The sequence below is a fragment of the Puma concolor genome, chromosome F2, assembly GCF_028749965.1.
Source record: "Puma concolor isolate L17-30 chromosome F2, mPumCon1.1.hap2, whole genome shotgun sequence".
Classification (NCBI taxonomy): domain Eukaryota; kingdom Metazoa; phylum Chordata; class Mammalia; order Carnivora; family Felidae; genus Puma; species Puma concolor.
The window spans coordinates 67,433,354-67,457,534 of NC_141684.1; the positions used below are offsets into that span (position 1 = coordinate 67,433,354).

A 24,181-nucleotide genomic window follows, 5' to 3' on the forward strand; every position below is an offset into this window, starting at 1 on the left:
GTCATCATTGTGCCAACCACAGAGATTATGTAGCCCTAAGTGGAACCCTCTCTGTAGATCAGAAGATCAGGCAGTGCATTACAGGTGGGTGTATTTTAGGCCACATCAGATGTGTTTTAGCATACATACCATTTAAAATGTAGAAATAGAATGTCATTTATTCTCAAAGAATTAAAATATGTGTATTTTGGTAAACAAAAATGCATATATGTATTTTATTATGTTCTTATGTAAAAGAGGAAAAAATAAATAGATGGACTTTGAAACCTTATATGAAATCACCTACTCTGATAACCTGAAGCCCAGGACTAGGTGTAAAGCCACTGAAGTGCTGGTTCATTTGACCCTTTATGAGGATCACAGTGAGCATGTTTCCTCTTGGTGCTTCTCTGCTAAGATGCTTATGAATTTAGAAGACCTGCAGGTGACTCTGGATGGCAGCTTCTGTTGATTTCTACAAGATGCCTAAATAGCCTCTCCTCAAATGAAGAGTTGATCCTTGTTTCTATGTAGCCAATGGACATTCTGTAGATTCATTTCCTCATTCGTACACATTCAGCATTGTAACCAGTAATTAGCCCTTTGTGGGGAACATTAACAAGAACCCCTTCATGAATTTAATCCGACCATCTGATTCTGATTCTGATTCATGTCCTGTTCTCATCTTTCTACTCTTGTACCAGCTCTCTGGATAAGCTGTGAGTAGAAGTAAAACATTCCATGTGAGAAAGAAAAATGAGGTCTGGGAGAGAAAGAAAGGAACTTTGTGATTTACAGTTGCTCTTCAAAAATAGGCCTGACCTTTTGCTTTAAAAGACTTCAGGAAGGAAATGTAGTAGCTGAAATTATCCACAGACAGGGCTATTTATCTTAGGTTCCCATCAAATGGAAAATAGCACTTGTTTGTTGAATGCAGAGTTCCAAGTACTTGCTGATCACTGGAGCCATTAGTACTGGGTATCTTCCTGGGTTTTGTTGGGTAAGAGTTTATCTATGTAAGAAGTCACATTATACAAACATATACAAATTCACATAAAACCACCTCATATTTGCCAAATACTTGATACTGTAAAGTTCTTTCACCTCAGCTATTTCATCTGGTCTCACAGTAACTTGGAAGGTGGTCAGAGCAGATAAGAAAATGGAGACACAGAGCAATTAGCCATATTCTCATCTCACTTGGTCACAGGGCTAGGTAGTGAGAGTTTAGATTAGAACCAGCTTTCCTAACTTTCAAACCAGGGCTTTTCCTACTTGATTATGTCAATTAAAAAAAAATCCAGTAACTCAAGAGTTAAAGTAGAGTTTTAATGACTTCATAACTGTCAGAGTTATAATACCAATTTTCACTTACAATGTATATTTAGGCTCATTTGACTGTAATTTGGTGGTAGGGGAGAATAAGAAACAGAAAAAGAAAATGGCATTTCATGCAGTATTATATAAAAACATAATAAGATCTTGAAAGCTGCAATATTATATAAAGAACCAAGAAAAAACAAACACTTTCTGTACTATTTTAGAACATGGTTTTAGCACATGGTTTTGATCACATAATGAATATAAAGATCCAACAGTAAATGCAGACATGACCTTTGAGCTTAATTGTTCAACATGCACAGAGCTGAGCACTTTCTGATCAGTGTAATTAATCCCACCCAAAAAGGGGTAACTGATATGCCTTTAAGTCTAAAGTTAGGCTGTAGAATTCAGAATTCTACCTTTTACCCTGTATGTTTCTTTTCCTCACTTTGTCTAATTTAGGTCAGTTGTAGAAAAATTATTTTTACTTAAAAAAATGGTCAACACATTTTTAGAGCTGGTTTGGGAATTTTTCTGGATCCAGAAAAACCATAAACTTAACCAGGTTGATATTTTGTTTTTGTTTTTGTGCCAATCTAAAAGTACACACAAAACCTTTCTTCTTGGTTTTACTCAACAATTTCTAGCAAATGACAGTTTTTAATCTTTCAAAGATATACTTCAAAATTAAGTGATTTGTCTTTTTTACCTAATAATTTCTTCCTGCCTCTTGAAATATTTTTCTAGCCATATTGAATATTGACAGGGAAAAGTCTCCACACATACACAAGATTCCTCTTAAATTCTCATATATGTTTTGCTGATGATATTTGTGGCAGATAGGAATATTGCAATTCAGTTAAATAGATGAAAAGTGGCTTCTGTTTGGAATACTACAGTAAGGAATTAGGTCTGGGTCACATAAAGGGCAGGCTCATGAAGCCTGTCCAGTACTACTGTCTTACCTCATGCAAGGAGCATAAAATAACTCTTCAGGCTTTTATTCATCAAAACGGAATGTGTTTCATTAGGAATTCTACTCAAAGAGTGAGACTGCTTACTGAGAAAATTATGTAGCAATCATCTTTCCCTAACCTAAAAAATAAAATACAAATGTGGAAAACTTCACAGCATTTCATGCCCCCTACCCTGCCCTCCCATGACCACCTGGAGACATGGTTGAACCAAAAAGATGTATTGTGGACCCTCAGTGGTCTCAATATTAAGAGTCTGTGCAATAACTTCGAGGTTCTTCTCTGATTAGCTGTGTTTTCTCATTTGCATTTGTAGGCTGGAGAACAACTGGAAAGTCCACATCTAAAAATAAACAAAGCAAAGCAATAAACACCCTCTTATTATGTTACATTTCCTTTAATGGGGCAAGTGGTAGATATTTTTGTTGAAATGATGATTGGCAAACCAATTCAGTTCATAAGATATTGAGGATGCCTACCCTTTAAAGGACTTCAAAAGGGAGGAGACACTATCTTTACTCTTCATTTAAGTTCTGTCAGTTATAGAATTATAAAACAAAAGCACTGAACCCAGCTTTCAACTTGAAGCAATTGCTGAACCTGGTGAACTTGAACCATCTTGTGGGGATGAGGACAGGTCTACCACATATGTCATATAGACTCTAGTGTATATCTGTATGCAAAATGCCCCCTAAAGTTGTTCAGTGCACAATTACATATATGGTCCTGGTTGGGAGAGAGGTCAGAACTTGGAGCTTGCTTAGATGAAAGTCTAATAGGAAGCTTCCCACATAATGCTGTACCCAAAATGGTTATCACACTCTAAGTCACCATACCCCTAAATCTATAAGGAAATTTGTTAGGCTTGCGTTTTGGTGCTGAGGTGAAAGAGGAAAGAGCTCCCCTACAAATACTTAATGGCAAGCCAATGAGCATACATACTGGCAGACCAAATTTAAATATCTATGTGTTCTAGGAAACCTCAAGCTGATAATTTAGTTTAAAATGGTCCAGTATAAGATGTGCTCCCAAGCACCTAGCAGAAGAGAATGGCTCCACCTTCAACACAGTTCTCAAAGATTCATTAAAATATTGCTTAAATACATGAACTCAAGGTAAAAATGAATAGAGAGATCGGGGAGATATAGAGAAATAGAGAAAGACCCTCAAAAAAATAACTAAAAAATTGCAAGAAACATAATTCATAGTGAAAACAGAGAGAGAGAGAGAGAGAGAGAGAGAGAGAGATGGAAAGATTGAGAAGGAGGGAGTGAAAGATTACACACAGAAACAATGCACACTGAGTGAGAGCTAGTAGAAACAATAGGCCAAATCAGACCCACAAAGACTTCAAGTCCTGCACTTTTAAGACATAGAATAAAAAAGAGTTGCATGTGTTTTTTAAGTGACCAAGTAGATTTTGAAACTATTAAAAAAGAAGTTGAGATTAAAACATCTGAAATTTAAAAACCTGATGAGTGGGTTTATAGCTAAAGAGAGACTGAAGTGGAAGACAGATCTGAGGAGGTTAACCAGAATGTAATAGAGAAACAAAGAAATAAAATATGAAAGAGGTTAAAAGGCATGAGGAATAGAGTGATAAAGTCTAACATATCTGATAAGACTTTCAAAAAAAATTAGAGGCAATATTTTGAAGATTTAATGGCTAAGAATTCTCTAGAAAGACACCAATCCCCAGATTCAAGAACAAGCCAGGATAAATTAAAGATAAAGTTATATCTAAGACATCTTAGTGACATTAAAGAAAACCAGTGGTTTCAACAGCAGTCTTATCTCTGAATAGCAAATGTGTAGGCCAGAAAACTATGGAATTATACTTTTAATATGTTAAAAGAAGTATCTATCAACTAAATTTGTTTACAAACTATGCTATTGTTACTTTTTTAAAAACCATAATATAAAGGCATTTTCAGACAATAAAAATGGAAATTGTGTTACCAACAGACTCAATTTAAACGATGTGATTCAGGCACAAAGGAAGTGTTACTAGATGGAAAATTTGTGCTGTAAAAAGGAATGATGATTAGTAAAGAAAATGGTAGATATGTGAATAAAACTAAATGATTATTGACTATGTACAGCAATAATAATTTATGAGGCTTAAGTTAAGATCAAACTAGAATACAGCAATGGTGTATAAATCAGAAAGGGAGTGATCAGAATTAAGGTATTACAGAGGTCTTGTATTGTTCAGGAGGGGTAAAGATAAGAATTAACTTTAAACTTTGATAACTTAAGTATGCCTGATAAGTGTTTAGAATAACCCTTAAAGAACAGATCAAAGAATATAATTTCCCAACTGGAGAGGAAAAGAAATGAAATATGAAAAAAAAATCTATCATTACAAAAGAAAGAAAAAAGAAAAGAGAAACAGAAAAAAAAGTCAATTTAAAGTGATAATTAAATATAACTAATTATAAGTAAGTAGCCCAAGTTACTCAGGTAGTAAGTAATAGAGCTGGTAATCAAACGTAGGCAGTATTTCTTAGAGTCTATTCTCTTAAAAACTGTGCTATACACAAAAAAGGAAGTATATATACTTCCTGTGCTAGTAGGGAATAATTGAAATATATAGTTAATTATAACAAATACAAATGGACTTAATACTTTATTTAAAAGAAAAACTTTCTCAAACTGAATAAATCCCTCCCCCCCCCCACCACGTTTATAAAACACACATCAAAGGACATAAAGACAAAAAAGTTGATAGTGAAAAGATGTAGGCATCTTACCACACAAACACTAATAAAAAGAAAGCTGATGTGGGGCTCCTGAATGACTCAGCTGGTTAAGTGCCTGACTCTTGATTTTGGCTCAGGCCATGATCTCACAGTCATGCGATGGAGCCCCGAATTGTGCTCTGAGCTGGGCATGGAACCTGTTTGAGATTCTCTCTCTCCCTCTGCCCCTCCCTGGCTCAGGCGCACACTCTAAATAAGTAAGTAGGTAAGTAAATAAATAAATAAATAAATAAGAGAAAGCTAACATAACTTTAACAGACAAAAAGCATTGATAGAGCTAAAGAGTAACTACATAATAATATAATATTCAATTCACCAAATAACTATAAAAATTCTAAACTTATATACACTAATAAAATAGCCTCAAAATATATGAAGCAAAACTGATAGACTTTATAGAAAAATAGAGAAATCCATCATCATAGTGGAAGATTTGAATGCTTCCTCCAGTAACTGACTGGTGAAACAAATCAAATTCAAAGAATTTGAAAAGTACAATGTTGTGGACTAAACTGTGTCACACATACCTCTTCCCCCTGCCCCAGCTCATATGTTAAAGTTCTAACCCCCAGTACCTCAAATATGAATCAGATTTGGAGAGAGGGTTCTTAAAGAGGTAATTAAATTAAAATGAGATCTTCAGGGTGGGCATTCATTCGGTATAACTGGTGTCATTATAAGAAGAGGTTATTAGGATACAGATACACAGAGGGAAGACCATGTGAAGACATAAGGTGAAAATGGCCATTTACCTGCCAAGAAGAGAGGCCTCAGAGGGAGTCAATCTTAATGACACCTTAATCTTTTACTTCTAACCTCCGCACTTGTGAGAGAATAAATTTCTGTTGTCAAGCCACCCTGTCTGTGGTTCTTTGTTAACAGCAGCCCTAGCAAACTAGTACATACAATAAGTTGGGTTTATTTAACAGTCATATATGGAACGGTGAACCTAACAAATGCAGAATGTATTGTTTTGAAGCAATGTGGGACATTTATAAAAATTAAGTTCTAGGATACAGAGCAAGCCTGAAGACATTTTGAACTATTGTATCATGCTCTCCATAATTTCTGATCACAGTGCAGTTAAGTTATAGATGCAAACAATAATAAAAAACCTGAAAAACCCCACAGGTCTACAAATTAAAACTTAGGCCTAACTTAGAGATCAAAGAAAAAATTATAATGGAAATGAGAAAATATTTAGGACTCTGATTATAAGAACAATATAAGAATGTGTGTGTGTGACACTAAAGTGTTACTTATAGGAAAATTTATAGCCTTTAATGCTTAATATCACAAAAGAAGAAAGGATGAAAAGAAGTATAAAATTTAAGAAGTTAGAAAACTAACAATAAATTAAGAGAAATAATAAAGAATAGAAATTAAATAGAATCAAATATACAAGAGAATCAAAACCAAAAGTTATTTGAGAAGACCAATTAAATTTTCAAATATCTGGTAGAACTGCTAAAAAAAATGGAAATAACCAATACAGGGAGTGAAAAATGGGACAGTAATGCAAATACATGAAAGGTAATAAGAAATTTTGAAGAACTATTTTTTTAATAAAGAAAATCTAGATGGCCTATAGACATTAACTACATTGAATCAGTAACTTAAAATTTGTACAATCACACATTAGCCCAGAAAGTCCTACAAAATCCTGTAGAAAGAAATAAATGTAATAATACACAAACTCTTTAAGAAAAGTTTAAAAAGAAGGAATCGTTTCTAATTTATTTCATGAGGCATAATCTTGATATAGAACCCTATAAGGAAATTTTGACAAAGGAAAATTATAGACCAACTTCACTCATTAATATAGATACAAACATCTAAAACAAAACATTAGCAAACCCATTTTATCAAAAAAGTTAATTCATCATGACTGCATTGGGTTTATCTCAAGAATGCAAGATTGTTTTAACATTGGAAAATAACATATAGTTCTTCACATTAACAGATTAAGGGAGAAAAATCGTGATCATCTCAACTGATGAAGAAAAAAATATTTGATAAACTTTTACACTCGTGACAAAGTTCTAACAAAAAGGAACAGAGACAAAACCTACAGCAAGCCTCATAGTTAAGATGCAATCTTGAAAGCATCTTCTCTTCAACATTTTACCGGTAGTCTCAGCAAAAACAGAACGCAAGACAGAGAAAAAAAATTATAAGAGATGGGAAGGAAGAATAAAAACTATCACTGTTCATACATGATACAAGCAATTATGTAGAAACCCTGAAGAATTTACAGATAAATAATTGGAAATAGAGAGCTTAACTAGTTTCTTTAATTCAAAATCAATGTTTAAAAAAAGCACATTTCTGTATACCAAAACAATGTAGAAAATTAATGTTATTTATTTGTAACTATATAAAAATGGATAAAGCATTCAGGAATAAATGTAGCCAAAAATACGTAAGATATCCTTAGCAAAAGCCAGTAAAGAAGGGATATACCATGTCACATGTTAGAAGACACATTTTTTAAAATGTCAATAGTATGTAACTGATCTACAGAGTCACTGCAATTCTAAACAAGATTTCAAAGGTTTTATTTAAATATCTTTTGTTTAAAAACTTGACAAAACTGATTCCAAAATTTATATGGAAAAGCAAAAGGCCAAGGATACATAAGACTTCCCTGAAAAACAGAGCGGGAAGACTTGCCTAAACAGTACCAGGAATTTTATAAATGGGCCTGGCGTTGCATACAGATAGACAAAATGAGCAGTGAACCAGAATAGAAAGACCAGAAAGTCCTCCATATATCTATTGAAACTTAGTGTATTCTGAAACCAAGACTAGAAATCACTGTGCTCTGACAATTTTTTTCTATATGTAAAACTTGAAACTGGAACCATACATCATATGACATATAAAAATCAGTCCAGATGATTAAACATGTAAATGTGAAGAGCAAAACTATAAACTTTGAAAGGACCACATAGAAGAACCCCTTTATATCCTTGGGATAGGGAAAGATTTCTTAAAATACAAAAATCACCAAAGATAAAGACAACAATTGACATTTTATTACATTAAAACTGAGAACTTTGGTGTATCAAAAGATACCATAGAGTGAAAAAACACCAAGACATAAACTGAGAGAATACATTTTAAACAAACATGATAAAGAGTTAATACCCAAATATAAAAATATCAGTTAGAAAAAAGTACATGATATAATGAAAACCTGCAAAAGATTTGAATAGGCATTTCATAGAAGGAAAAACTCAAATTAACAACATAAGAAAAGAGATAAAAATTAGAACCACAATGGCATACCATTTCCCACCCACCAGATTGGCACACAATTAGTCTGGTGATATCAAGTGTTGACAAGGATGTGGAACAACAGGAACTCTCATTAACTTTTAGTAGTAATGGAAATTAGTGCAATAGTTTTGCAGAACAACGTGGCATTATGTAATAAAGTATAGATGTACAAACACTTTGACTAAGGTATTTGCTGTTAGCACTTATGCACCAGAAGATATGTATAAGAACATTCATAGAAGCATTGTTTTTAATGGACAAAAAAGTGGAAACTACCCAAATATCTGTTAGCAGTAGAATGGGTAAATAAATTTAAGGGATGCTCTCACAGAAGAATACTATACAACAGTGAAAATGAATGAAAGGCAGTCATAATGTGAATGGATCTTAGAAATAGTATGTTGAGGGGCGCCTGGGTGGCTCAGTTGGTTGAGCAATCGACTTCGGCTCCGGTCATGATCTCATGGTTTGTGAGTTCGAGCCCCGCGTTGGACTCTGTGCAGACAGCTCAGAGCCTGGAGCCTGCTTCTGATTCTGTGTCTTCCTCTCTCTCTGCCCCTCCCCCACTCATGCTCTGTCTGTCTCTGTCTCAGAAATAAACATTAAAAATTTTTTTAAAAAGAAAAAGAAATAGGATGTTGAGTTTTGAAAAAAAAAAGCAAGTTGGAGGATAATTGTTGAATATAAGCCCATTCACTTAAAGTTCAGAAATATGCAAAACCAAGCAATATATGGATTAGGAATGCAAATTTCTTTATTTGTAATGCTAAAAAGAATATTAAGGAAATTATGACATTATAATAGCCAGGACATGGATGGAGACAACCTAAGTATCCATCGATGTTTGAATGGATAAAGAAAAAGTGTGTATGTGATAGAATATTATTCTGCCATAAAAAGAAAGAAATCCTGCCATTTGTAACAACATGGATAGAATGTGAGTACATTAAACTAAGTGAAGCAAGTCCGATAAAGACAAATACTGTATAATCGCACTTATATGTAGATTATAAAACTTATTGGAGATTGGATTTGTGGTTACCAGAGGTGAGGGTAGTTAAAAGGTACAAACTTGTAGCTATAAGATGAATAATTTCTGGGGATGTAATATACAGCATGATGACTGTAGTTAACACTGCTATATGGTATATTTGAAGGTTGCCAAGAGAGTAAATCATAAAAGCTCTCATCACAGGGAAAACCTTTTTTTCTTTTTTCTTTTTGTATCCAAATGAGATGATGGATGTTATCTAAACATATTGTGGTAATCATTTCATAAATATATATAAGTCAGGTCATTGTATACTTTAAACAATGCTGTACATCAAATATCTCAATAAAACTGAAGGAAAAAAATGATTACAAAGGATTTAAGATAGCAGAGGGAAAAGTCAATAGGAACTGAAAAGGTAGTGGCATATTCTTTTTATAAAAGGTATAAAGTCAGGTCATAATATTTGTAGGTATTTAGTATTTAATAAAAACAATAACAGATTAAGGAATTAAGTGAATTACCCCCAAACCTCAACCAATAACCTATATTTAGGGCTTGAAATGGAATTGTCTGACTCCAAAGCCCTTGGTTGTAGCCATAATAGTATCTGCTCTCAAAGTAGTTGGCATAAAAGGCTAATAATCCACTTTCTCATTTTCCCTTACTTTGTGAGTTGGTTAGGCCTGTGGCATCTTCCACTCCCTGCCATGGGTGAATTTGCAGAGAACAAAGAACCTTCTCCTTTTCTGTAGGAAGGGTATGTAATTTCTTTCTCTAATCAAATTTTGTTCTACCCTTCTCCTCTATGTTTTTTTTTTTTTTTTAAGTTTATTTATTTTTGAGAGAGAAGGAGGGAGAAAGCGAGAATCCCAGGCAGGCTCCATACTATTAGCAGAGAGCCTGATACAGGACTTGAACTCATGAACCATGAGAACATGACCTGAGCTGAAACCAAGAGTCAGACGCTTAACCGACTGAACCACACAGGCACCCCTGTGTATTTGTTTAATTGAGGTAAGATTCACATAAAATTAGTCATTTTAAAGCAAACAATTTAGGGGCGCCTGGGTGGCTCAGTTGGTTAAGCGGCCAACTTCGGCTCAGGTCATGATCTCGCGGTCCGTGAGTTCGAGCCCCGCGTCGGGCTCTGTGCTGCCAGCTTGGAGCCTGGAGCCTGTTTCAGATTCTGTATCTCCCTCTCTCTGACCCTCCCCCATTCATGCTCTGTCTCTCTCTGTCTCAAAAATAAATAAAGGTTAGTGGCGCCTGGGTGGCGCAGTCGGTTGAACGTCCGACTTCAGCCAGGTCACGATCTCGCGGTCCGTGAGTTCGAGCCCCGCGTCGCTCTGATGGCTCAGAGCCTGGAGCCTGTTTCCGATTCTGTGTCTCCCTCTCTCTCTGCCCCTCCCCCGTTCATGCTCTGTCTCTCTCTATCCCAAAAATAAATAAACGTTGAAAAAAAATTTTTTTTTAAAAAAATAAATAAAGGTTAAAAAAAATTAAAAAAAAAAAAGCAAACAATTTAGTATAATTCACCACTTCTATCTAGTTATAAGACATTTCCCCCAAAGGAAACCCAGTACCTATTAGGCAGTTGCTCCCTGTTTCTCCCTTCCCCAGGCCCTGACAACCATCAGTTTTCTGCCTCAATGGACTTGTCTGTTCTGGTTATTTAATATAAATGTATCATGCAATATTTGTCCTTTGGTGTCTGGTTTCTTCCACTTAGCATAATGTTTACAGGTTCATCTACATTGTAGCACGTGTCAGTATTTCATTCTTTTTATGGCTGAATAAAATTCCACCTCTCCTCTACTTTTTGTCCTTTCCTCCTCAGAACCTCCTGGGTTTCTCTTAACTCCTTTTCCCCTTTATCTAGTTAAATTTTACGGCTCTTGCTCTTCTCTAGCAAAATGTCTAAGATTCTAGCTGCTTTCTCTCTATCATACTTTGATGGGATGAGCCCTTATCTGAACAACTCCCATTTTGGGGTTATTTGCAACTGTGATCTCTGTACAACTACTGCTTTACTCAATTCCTTGATAAAACTGTTCGGTAGAACAGCCCAATATGATTTTAACTGCTTTGTCTGGCATGGAGAACATTATTTGCCATCTTATCTACAGGGTGTAGGGAGATACTGTGCCAAACGCTTTGTTGGTATCAAGATTCATCCCTTCTAGGGTTATCCATCCCCATAATCTCCTATACCTCAACTTCTCCTTCTTTATGTCTTCAGCTTTAAATGTCACTTCCTCAGGGAAGCTATCTTTACCTGCATCCTTTGGTTTGCTTTGCCAGAGATAACTGGTTCCCATTTATGCTCTTGTTTCTGTTCCTTGTTACATTGTCTCACAAGTCAGGCCTCCTAGTGTTTATTATCACAGCCCCTGTGCCTTTTCTTTGGTGTGCTTATACTTGTAAATTAGCTAGCTCTTTAGTGTCATTATTTCAATTTGTCTCCCATCTCCTCTGCTAAATTGTAAAATCCAAGATAGCCCAGTCCATGTATTTTCTTTTTCTAGCTCCTACCACAGTGTCTAACAAATATTAAGTGCTCAATAAATGTTTGCTGTGAGAAAACTATCTTAATAAACCTGTCTAGTAAACAGGTTTTTACACTGTTTGTTCACTGAACCTTGGCAGCCAAAAATTGAAGAAACTTTGGATCCACTTTGAGTTTCTTTTGGGTCAGCATTCTGAGCTGACTCACTTGTCCTGGTCCCCTGGCCTGGAACCTTGATGATGCTTATTTGATGTATTTATATAAAGAAGAAGTAAAGGACTTTGGATTAGTTAGTTGCAAGAATTTTTTTTTCTATGAATTAGTTTTAGAAATGGGTCCCTTTTGGTTGGGGGGAAGAAGGTAGGAGGGAGATTGAGTGGGGGTTGGTGAAAAGAGAGAAGGTGAATTTAATCTCTTCCTTGATGCCCTTTACCTGAGCAGCAAAGTGTGATGAATGCTACAGAGCAAATGTAATAAATGTCTCAATATCTTGGCTGAGAGCAGGAGTCTAATTACAAGCCATATGGCCTCTTCAGCACAGTGGCTGTGAATTTATTTGGGTTTTATCCAGGTGAGTAACAAGAACAGTTAAGCAATCAATAGATTTTTCTATCACTGAATATCACATGTTTAGAACCAAGGTCAACTCTATAAAATCTTCTCCTTAGATATCTTATTCCCTCTCCTTCCAAAAAATGAGGAAATCGTGATTGCATGAAAAAAATCTTTAGGGTTTAACTGGGAGTTTTCAGTCCATTGCCTTCAGTTTGGGGGAAAAAAACCAATACTGAATTTAGCTGTTGTAATCTTGGATTGTTTTACCAGGGTGTTTAGAGATAACTGGTTCTCACTTATGCTCTTGCTTCTGTATTTTCTTTCTTTCTCTCTCTCTCTCTCTCTCTCTCTCTCTCTCTCTCTCTCTCTCTCTCACACACACACACACACACACAGACACACACAGACACACACACAGACACACACACAGACACAGACACACACAGACACACACACACACACACACACACACACACACACACACACACACACGCAGAGTTCCAGGAAACAGGGTATCTGAAGATGGTCTACAGAGTTCTCTTAGCTAGCAGTAGTATTCTGATTTCATTGTGGTCTTCAGCTAACAGAGGAGTATACTGGGTCTAAATGAGATTGTTTTAAGTATACCACTCAAAAATTCACAAAGTGGAACTTCAAATTTGTGAACATTTGAAAGGAAGGGAAATCACCTGGTATTTATTACCTTTACCTTTCAAGTTTCAAATTTTCCAAGATGAAAAAGAGGGGGTGATGGGCTCCCCCCAGATACTTTCTCTCTTCTGTTTGATCCTAATTGATTCATAAGAATAATAGAATTTCTCTGTGTTCCTAGGATCCCACTGGGAGTATATTTTTATTTTGAAAAGAGATGGATGTCTGTTTACAAATTCTATAGTTTCCTGTGAATATTGAAGAGTCCACTGGAATTTCCCCCTTTCTTAAGTGTAGAAGCTGGATTATACCTTCTCACATAGTTGAAAGAGACATAATAACTAAAGCTAATCTTTCCTCTCTACTACCAAATCCCACCCTGTATCACTACTCTCAAATAGAAACTGGTACCATTTACAGCATCAAAACATATCTTAGGCTTTAGCCAGTGTCAAGGAGTAGGTATGTTTGTAATATGTACATAATAAAAAATATATCCAAGAAAAATTGTAGACTTTAAATATAAAACTAGAATATTAACTATCTCAAGTCAAGTAAAAAACATCTGTAATGTTTTTTAATAAGTCAGCTGGCTAAAAAAGAGTTTGATATTTTAAATTTGGATTTTCATAAATTAAGAAATATCTAGTGTTCTATAACGTGTCCTTAAAAGAGAAGTTTGAGGTGTTTATTCACTGAATTCAAATCACAAATGTATTTCTCTAGTTAGCTTCTTTCTTCTTTATTAGTCTAATTAGGCATAAGGAGGCAATAAAGTATTAAGGAGCTATAACTTTTAATCTGGAGAGAAGATAATCTCGTATTAGTTTTATTATAGTTTTTATCTTGGCATTTCTGAGAATTGCACTTAGAATAATATAAGATATGCTAGCCATACTTCTTTGAAAATTAATACTCAAATATGAAAAATACATTTTCATTTGTAATATTCATATACTGGTCAAATCTCTAAGTACAGTATAATCTGTAGCATAGCATTTACATTGATAATTAATATAAAACCCTTGCTCCACCTGCTTCTCCCCATCCCACTGTATCATCTCAATTAGCTTCAGTCTTCCCTGAAAGTAGGGTATTATGCTTCACAGGCATTTTGTTCTATTACTCGCCAATGAGTATCAAGCTTGAAATGTGGATTTATAGTCCACTCAGAGAAATGTTTTATCAGTACTGGCTGCATAATTAGCAAAACACAGTGCACAATGAAAAATGTGTTATACGTGATTCAAAAGCTAAGAATTTGAAGTGAGGCACCTGGGTGGCTCAGCTGGTTAAGTGTCCAACTTCAGCTCAGGTAGTGATCTCACAGTGCTATTTGTGCTAATAGCTCAGAGCCTAGAGCCTGCTTCAGATCCTGTCTCCCTCTCTCTTACCCCCCTCCCCCCATCCATGCTCTGTCTTTCTCTGTCTCAAAAATGAATAAACATTAAAAAAATTTTTTTAAAAGCTAACAATTTGAAGATGGTGACAGCAGAGTAATAAACCAAGTGTTGGAATTCTAGCCAGTGCAATAAAGCAAGAAAAATAAATAAAAAGCATGTGGATTGGAATGGAAGAAATAAGACTATTTCTATTTGCAGAGGACATAATTGACATCATAGAGAATCCCAAAGAATTCACACATATCAATACAAATTAATGAGTGAGCTTAACAGGAACACAGGATACAAAGTCAGTACACAAAATAATTGTAAATACTTGTGATGAACAAGTATTTAAGTATTTAATCTGGAAACCCAGATTAAAAGCCAGTGCCATTTACAATAGCTCTCCCCAAAATGAAATAGTTAGGTATCCATTTAACAAAACATATTCCATCTCTGTATTCTGAAAACTACAGAACACTCATAAAAGAAACCAAATGAGACCTAAATAAGTAGAGACACATCCCATGTTGTTGAATTAGAAGATTCAACATAGTAGAGATCTCAATTTTTCCCAAACTAATATACAAATTTCATGCAATTTTAATTTTAAAAATTGGTATTTTTCTGTAGATTTAGACAACCTGATACTAAAATTTATACAGAAAGGAAACCAAACTAGAATCACCAAAACAATTTTGAAAAACAATAAAGTTAGAGGAATCACACTAGCTGATTTTAAGACTTACTTTAAAGTTGCAGAAAGCAAGATGCGTGTGTTATTGGTGAAGGGATAGATATAGATCAATGGAACAGAATACAGTCAATAAATAGACCCATAGAAATATAGTCACTTGATTTTTAACAAAGGGACAAAGATAATTCAATGGAGAAAGGATAATCTTTTCAACAAATAGTGTTAGAACAATTAAACTCCATGTGCCAAAAAAGCCCACCAAAGTTCACCTAAGTCTACACCGTAAACAAAAATGAACTTAAAATGGGTCACAGATCTAAATGTTAGACATAAAACTATGACACTTTTAGAAAACACTGGAGGGGTGCCTGGATGGCTCAGTCAGGTGAGCGTCTGACTCTTGATTTTGGCTCAGGTCATGATCTCATGGGTTCGTGGGTTCAGGCTTCATATTAGGCGCTACGCTGACAGTGTGGAACCTGAGGAGCTTGCTTGGGATTCTCTTTCTCTCCCTCTCTTTCTTCTCCTTTCCTGTGTGTGCATGCTCCCTCTCTCTCTCAAAATAAATAAACTTTAAAAGAGGGGAAGAGAACATTGAAGAAAATCTTTATGACATAAGGTTAGGCTCAAAGTTCTTAGACATGACATTAAAATCATAATCCACTTAAAAATCTGATAAATTTTTCATCAAAATTTTTGCTATGCAAAGAAGCAGCAAAAAATATGTAGCCAGGATAAGAGTTTTGTAAAACAAAACCCATAAATATTTACACAAAAAATTTTTTTAATGTTGTTATTCTTAGAGAGCTGGTGCCAGAAGGTTGGTATAAACTTGCTTTTGACTCTATAATCCTTCTGTGGTTGTTGAATTTTTGAGTATCTCTCACTTTCATACAAAGTCCCAAACCTCCTCACCATTGGCAGCTTTCAAATGAGGTTAGGCAGCAGTCTGATAAAAAATTGTGGAAAGGTAAGGGTTGACTACTCAGATTTCTTCCACCTCTAAAATCCTAGGATTTTATGATTAGATTCAATATAAGGTAATAATTCCCCAAGTGAGAAAATGTTTGCCATGTTTCATTTAATTTCAGAATCACTGAAAAAAAATCTTGAAGTGCTAATATCTCACCAGTGCCTTCTAATGGACTCAGATATTGATGTATGCTGCCTATCATTTTTCATGAGTAGCGTGATATCTGCATGATTAGTAGCACCTTTCAAGAATATTTTCTTTAACAACTTTAAATGGCCCCCCTTCTTTTGCAGAATAGAAGATACCACATTATGTTTATTGGATCATAGTCCAGAAAGCAGAGTCTTCTCATGGAATCTGCTTTTTCATCTTTACAAGTCTTAATGTTTATTTTATCTGTAAACATAAAGTCTCTGAATTAGTGAATAAAAATCTGAAATTAACTAGTGCAGCTAGCTACAAATAAGGCATAGATTTTTGTAATGAAATGTTAGATTGAAGAGCAGTGGTAAATTTACTGGATGGTTAATGAGTTTTAGCTTCATGGACCTCTATCTGTGCAAATCTTTCTAAGGGCCTTTTGGGGCCCTAGCAATGTGCTTATATTTTTGTAGATTTGCAAAAGTAAGATATTTTAATCATAATTAGCAAAAACACTGTCTCTTTTCACTTTGACTTTCCCTCCATCATACTTTTCTTCTTAATGAGTGGCAGCAGAGGGGCTATGGATGTTTTGAGGGATTCAGTTAAGAGGAAATAGAGTTAAATGATAAGTTTCATTTAGACTTAGAGGGATATGTTTTTGTGGTTTGCAGCAACTCTGTTTATAGTTAATTATTGCTAGCCATACTGGCATGGGAATGGCTCGAGGAATACTATAGCTCCCTATGCCAGTTCACTTGCTGAGGAGACATGAAGATCCATGCCACAGGTGATGTCACACTATATGAATGTGCCCAGGGGGCTCTGATACTGGAAGTATTAGGTGATGTAGAGGCAACAAAGTTGGAAACGTGCAGACTTAAAAAGTGGTCTGTGAAAAATTCTTCCAAATCTTACAACTTATATATGAAATAGACTAGATTAGTCTTCCCAAATTTAAAGCAATCCCTAAAAATGTAGACATTATTATTAGTGAGTTGTAAAACCAAAAGAAATTTTTCTACTCTACCAATGAGAGAAAACAAATTTTGATCAAACATGCTAGAGGAAAAACAATTAGTTTTCTACTCTTCCTACAGAAAACGACATTCCAATATTATTATTAAATGAAGAGGCAAAGAATAATGAATGCATCCCAAAAACATAAGGAGAAAGTACTGTAGAGGTGTGTCAGGCAGTTAATTAAACTATTCGCTATTTTTCTAGATTTTCTGATACATGATATTTTCAGTTTTTAAACTTTTAAATTTGTTGTGATTTCATTTTCTCATTCCAAATAAATATTCACTTTCAGATCTAATTTTGTATTTGTAATTTCGTGCTTTTTTTTTCTTAAGAGGACTGCCCAAATAGTGTGTCAGGCCCAAAAAACCTGGATCAACTCTGCATAGAGCTTTTAAATATTTAGCCATAGAATAAAGCTTGTCCTTTTGCTTAAGGATTCTTCGTAACACAATCAGACTTAGTCTAGAATATGACCTCTGCAATGGAATTGGTAGCTCTGGGGAGTCAGAACTAAGAACAGTGAGAGGCACACAGATTTATCACTAGTCACCCTGCAGGAAGGAAACCTGGGTGGAATTTGGCACTGAGTGTAAATTTCTGTTCCAGAAAAGAAATCTTCTGCAAAGGAGGTCTGCTGAAATGACCTGGTAGAGCTTTTATCTAATTTAAAATAGAAAAGATTTTAAGGCTTTTCAGAGAAGTGTGCATCAGTGGATTTGGGATATCTGGGTTCAATTCACCTAGTTTTGGTTTCTGCACTATACAGGAAAAGTTAAGATAAGGTTGACACAGTGGATGATGATGACAATACTCTCCTATCTCACATCCCTTCCTATCCTCTGTCAATGATAGAGTACTGTACTGGATTGATGGATGTTATGGGAGATCCTATAGACAACAGAGCCAGCTAATGAGATCTTAAAACAGTTTATCTCCCTTACAAAGGCAGATGGGATCATCATTCCTAAGCAAGTTATGTAAGGTCACTGGCCCTTCCATGGAGAAGGGTTTACATTTATACATTTCTGTTTAACCCATTTTTGAGTAGTGCTGCTTATTTGTTCTTTTTGGTATGTATGTCCTCAATAAAAGATTAATTGTCCTTTTATATCCCAAATGAGGCAAAAGACAATGGTAATTGTATTTCACCATGGGCCCACAGTTTGTCTCCAAGGGCAATAACAAAAAATTGTTACAGTAACCCACCTATTTGCCAGGCCACCCAGTGTTCCCCATAGGAAGGGGTCACACGTTGCAGGAAAATCCCTCAGTCTTCTCTTGATGCTGGTTGAGGCTAGCTCTGAATATATGGATTTGGAAGGAAGCTTCATTTCCAGGGAAGAAAGATCACCCTTCCCCAGCTCTACCCAAAACGCATTACCAAGTAATTAGAAAAGAAAAAAGTCCAGAGTTATTGATGTCCATTTTCTTCTATTTGAATAGAGATCTTTGTTAACAGGCTTGGTTCTCATATCTCTGGGTATTCCCACCCAAACCTCCCTGAACCTCCCTGAACACTCTTGTAACAACATCATGAATTGTACTGGCTTTGCTTTGTGATCAGCATATTTTGTGATTTATTTCTAATGGTGTCAGGTTCTGCTTTTCTCTGTGGCCAGGAAAGGTAACTGTTCCTTTATCCTCACCCAAAAGAGGTACCAAAAGCTGACAATCTGTGGGATTCCCCTCATTGGGTTGTTGGATCTCTGTCACTTCAGTGATAACCATCACCAGGGACCTTGTGCTTGGTCAGGCCTGTGAAGGGACACCCACTAGCTCTGCTGTCATCTTACTCCACCTTTTTCCATGTCGGTCTTGATCTGCTCCTCAAGATCCTCTGGGGACACATAAAAGTCCTCTTCTGGCACTGATGATTTGGGCCGGCAGCGTCCACAGCAGCAGTTGCAACAGCAGCATAGGCAGCAGCAAAAATAACAGCCAGTAAAGAGTCCAATGATGACAAACAGGGTCTAGGGGAAACAGAGACAAACCAAAATAGGGGTGAGGAATGGTGGCGTGTGGGAGAAACCAGAAATTAAGTGTGCATCCATGTATCTTCAGAGACCTGAAGATGTTGCAGTTCCCCCTGAGGACTACATATTCACCCGCATCCTTATTCCATGCAAGAACTAGCTTTTTAGTTGCCTTGGAAACAAATTCCTTATAAAGTTTTGCCTAACAAGTTCACAGGAAGTGACTTGTAGCCACAGTAATGAGGTGTGATACTTTCTTCTTTATTCATAAGCTATGGTGATCATTATTAAGAGGAGAACAAACAAAACAACAAACAGACAACCTCTACAGGTCAAATGAGCTAACCAAGGGGATTGAGTCATTCTCACCAAAGATAAGCTATTGATAGCTCTCCCTCGCACCTCCTCATTTCCCTTAGTCACTAAGTCTTGCCAGAGTCTCTTTAAGATCTCTTACACCCTCTCCCTTGTCTCTCTCCTGACTGGTAAGGACTTTAGAAAGATCTCCTTATCTCTGCCTTTAACACATCAGTAGCCTCCTAACTAGCCTCCCTGCCTCCACTCTTGCCTCCTATTCTACTCTGCACATTGTCGTTGGAACTTACTGAAATACATTTCTCTTGAACCTATGCGGCAACTTTCCTGCCTCTCAGGAAAGACTGGAACTCCTTATTAATGGTCATCTGGCTTCAAACCTTTCCCTAATTAGCACAGCCCTATTCCTGCCATACCTTCCATAGCTTTGCTCTCCTTGTGGATTCATCTTCCCAGAGGGCTCCTTCCATTCTTCAGCCATCTAACAAATGCCAACTCTGAGTTTAAGATTCATCTCAAAGATCCTCTCTCTGACATCTTTCCTGATCCCCCCACTCTAGAACAATTACTCCCTCCTTTGTGCCCCAGTTGTACTCCACAGAAATTTCTCCCATGGTTCTGTTGATGTTGTTGACACCTTAGGACATTTATCTGTTTACAGGTCTGTGTCACATTAGACTGCGAGAGTTTTGAAGGCTGTAACTATATGTTAGTCATCTTTTAATCCCTCCTACCTAAGGATTTAGTACCTGGCATGTGGGAGACAATAAATACCTACTGAATTAATGAATGTATAAAGTAATTAATAGATAGATGAATAATTTGTTCCTTTTAGTGAACAGCAGAACCAGGATTTCCCCACAAGCATATGAAAGATTTGTTTACTAAGTCTGCCATAGCTAAAATGAAAAGAAACTCTACCAACCCTCAATTTAAGTTAAAATAAGCCAAATTTTTTAATTCAGCAATATAATGGTTGTAAAAAATATGTTATTTGAAATAGGAAGTGTTTTGAATAAGAATGCAGATTTTATCTAAAAAGAACAAAGAGGATAAAGATCACCTTGCGTGTATGCAGTTCTTCAGTAACTTATGGTAGAAATCTTTAATGTTGATGAAACTCACCTGGCTCATTCCTGCTTCTTTCTGACTCTGGCCCTATTATGGGGTGGAGCCTACAGTGGTTTGGAGTGAGGGAGCTTTAGTCACACTCTCGCACCTATAATCTTTTTGCTGTGGATACTCTATATTTTCATAGACTTAAGAAAATTACTCTGCGAAAAAAGCTGCAACACTGTCCTCACCAGCTGCCTCCAAAACCTTCCTGTGCAGTATTCCTGAGCTATTGCCTCAACCAGCTCCTCCTTTCTCTACCTACTTTTGTCCTCTTATGTCTTTACCATGCAATTCCCATATTTACTCTTCGCTGAAAATTTTCTTTAATTCATATATTGTTTTGTTCTTTAATTAATCCAACTAGATTGGTTGCCTGCTACACAAATAGCCTTGACTTACATACTCATAGTACTTAGCACACTACTGAGCATAAGTAGGAGTCCACTATTTTTTTTTAATGGTAAGATTTATTTATTTTTTTAAATGTGTATTTATTTTTCAGAGAAAGAGTGCAAGCAGGGCAGGGGCAGAGAGAGGATCCAAAGCGGGCTCTGCGCTAACAGCAAAAAGCCCAAACTCATGAACCATGAGATCATGATCTGAGCTGAAGTTAGCCACTTAACTGACTGAGCCATCCAGGTGCCCCAGGAGCTCAATATTTTTGAAATACATATTTTCAGTGGTACAATAAATCATTCATTTAATGCATACTTAATACATGATCATATGCGCTGAACCACTCTGATGGACATGGTGCAGTTAGGCTTTTGACATAAACAGAAGAAGGTACATTTTTTTGTGGCCTTACTTTTAAAGAGCCACATCAGAAATTATTTCATATATTTCTTATACTGCTGGACAGCGTCTGTTTTTCTATATGAATTTTTATCAACTTTGTCAACTTCCTCAGTAAGGAAACCTATTTGTTTTTATGCAGGCCAGCCCTAATATGCAACCAGGTATTAGTGTGTAAATTATCTAGAATGTCCGATATACCTTCCCAGGGAGAGAATGTCACACCTGGAGGTTAGGTTCCCAGGCAAGCCCCCTAAAGCCTACATTTTATGTGAACATTAAGTCAATCATAAGTGATATTGTCAGTATGTACACTCTCATTCCAAGGTCCAAATCCACTCAGCAGGAACTTGTCTCTCTCCCAGGTCTTCAACAATAGAGAAAGGAGATCTCAAGTGGGAATCCCAGTTATCTCTAGGAGAAGACATTTTTGGAGACTGTAGAAGACAAATGTGGCTTTAGGTTATAGACTCTCCATGCTTATGTGCAAAAATATATTCTTTCTCTGCATATATAAAACTCCTCAATTTAGCAAGATTTATTTTAGTGGAAGAAAATAGCAATCAGAATCCTATTGACCATGCAACCCCTTTTTTTGGAGATCTGCAGTTTTTTAAATTAATTACCTCTCATATGAGTGTGAGTTCATATGATTTCACAAAATGTATGAATTGTCCAAAAATATCCTGATGGATCATATGAATGCTTTGTATGTAAATATGCTTTTGTCAAAAGATAAGGGGGTGCCTGGGTAGCTCAGTCAGTTAAGCATCCAACTTCAGCTCAGGTCATGATCTCACAGTTTGTTAGCCCGAGCCCCGCGTCGGGCTCTGTGCTGACAGCTCAGAGTCTGAAGCCTGCTTCATATTCTGTGTCTCCTTCTCTCTCTGCCCCCACCCCACTTGTGCTCTGTCTCTCTCTATCAAAAATAAATAAATGTAAAAAAAAAAAGGTAAGGACATTAAAACTCATGAACAAATGCATAACCATCACCAGACATATACCAGGTATTCCTAGGAAACCACCCAAAATTTATTGTTAAAAGTGAATTCTGATTGTACTAAGTCCTTAAAAATGTTGCCTTCTTCCTGACCAGATATCCTTTTTACCCCTTTTGCCTCTATGTCTCTCCAACACCCTGTTCAACACTACTTAATTCTCACTTTTTCCTCCTCATTTCCTTCTCCACTACTTCAAGTCAGGCTGCACGTGAGCCTATGACATAATTACCACACATTCTCCCAAGTACTGTGTTTGTTCATGTAGCCTATGCTATAGATAGTAAAGTACATGGCTAAATTTGTCCTATAATAACTTACTAAGCAGTTGTCACACTAATAAATTATTTTTGTTTTTGAGCAGTGAGTCAGTTCTTAATTAGTCATGGGTCGAGGGGGGGGGCAGTCAGAATTAACCTGAAGCCTCAAATTCATTTATAATTAATGTCTAGAGGTATTTTAAGTCATGCTGTATTTTATGATTATTTAATGAGATAAAGCAAAAAATGATCCTCAAATAATAGCTTTTGATTAAAGTGATACCTCTTTTTATTTATAAGAGTTTAATAATGTAGTAAGCTTAGGTTTTCTCTGAGATGGAGCCTAAAAGAGTGAATAATATCATGGTTTTTCTAGGAAATTGTTTTTGAAGAAAAAATTGATTTACCTTTGCCCACCAGCTTGACAGCATGAAGTAGGTATTAACATTTTCATCTCCAAATTGCTCAGCCACATAGAGTCCCAGTGATCCATACTTGTCATATATGTTTCTCTTTGACATGTCGGTAAGTATTGTGTGGGCGTTGTTGATTTCTTTAAACTTTTCAGCAGCAGCTGGATCATCTGGATTCTTGTCTGGATGATGTTTCAAGGCCAGTTTTCTTTTAAAATAAAAAAAGTGAGGGAAAGTATTATTTGACAAGAATTGCAATGACATTTTAGGGGGGCATTATTCATTTGTTCATCATTTTTACATGCAATTACTGTGAAATGATAAGTTTCACAAAAATGTTGATGTGACTAAGCAAGTTTCCATTAGATGTTGTCTCTTGTTTCTATGTGCAGGCACAGTAGTATTGTTTCTTTCCTCACATCCTCAAAGGAATTCTCAATAGCTGCGTAGTTGTTGAGTCTGAGCCATTTTGCTGTTGGCAGATATGTGAAGTTTATTTTCACCTGGCAGCTGATCAGTGGCCCACTTCAATATGCAGAGGCCTTTCAAGTGTTAGAGCAATAGAGTAAGTTTACACCAAAATTCCATTTAGAACTGGAACAAGTTTCTGGAATTAACAAAAGTTCACACCACATATTCTAAAAGTTAAATGAAAAATTGTCCAAAAATATCTGATTCATACTCCCTTGAATAAAATTATGACCTTTTTCACAAATCTTCCACAAACCCTTTTTCACTCCCTTTTGTTTTTATGAACAGATACTGTGACTTTCCTTGTTGTCAAATGTATATTTGACTTCTTTTTTTTTTAATTTATTTATTTTGAGAGAGAGTGAGCAAGCAGCGGAGGGGCAGAGGGAGAGGGAGACAGATCCAAAGCAGGTTCTGTGCTGTCAGCGCAGAGCCCAACATGGAGCTAGATTGCATGAGCCGTGAGGTCATGATCTGAACTGAAATGAAGAGTCAGATGCTCAACCAAGTGAGCCACCCAGGTGTCCCTATTTGACTTCTTTTAAAATAGGTCTTTCCACTTCAAATAATCTGTAGAAATTTAGTTGTGAGT

At 36.1% G+C, this 24,181-nt stretch overlaps 1 protein-coding gene across 3 annotated transcripts in view; it reads right to left on the reverse strand.

Annotated features, from left to right (window-relative positions):
* Positions 1-1,287: 1,287 nt before the first annotated feature.
* Positions 1,288-24,181, reverse strand: part of DNAJC5B (DnaJ heat shock protein family (Hsp40) member C5 beta) — an 89,802-nt gene continuing 66,908 nt past the window's right edge. For 2 of the 3 annotated variants that reach the window (XM_086694936.1, XM_086694937.1), the window contains 3 exons: positions 23,113-23,326; positions 19,047-19,218; positions 1,288-2,619 (listed from right to left, as the gene is read on the reverse strand). In XM_086694936.1, the coding sequence (XP_086551062.1) occupies positions 2,525-2,619; positions 19,047-19,218; positions 23,113-23,326 (481 nt within the window). In that variant the 3' untranslated portion in view covers positions 1,288-2,524. The remainder of the gene's footprint in view (positions 2,620-19,046; positions 19,219-23,112; positions 23,327-24,181) is intronic. The other variant, XR_015246494.1, reaches the window with a different exon arrangement.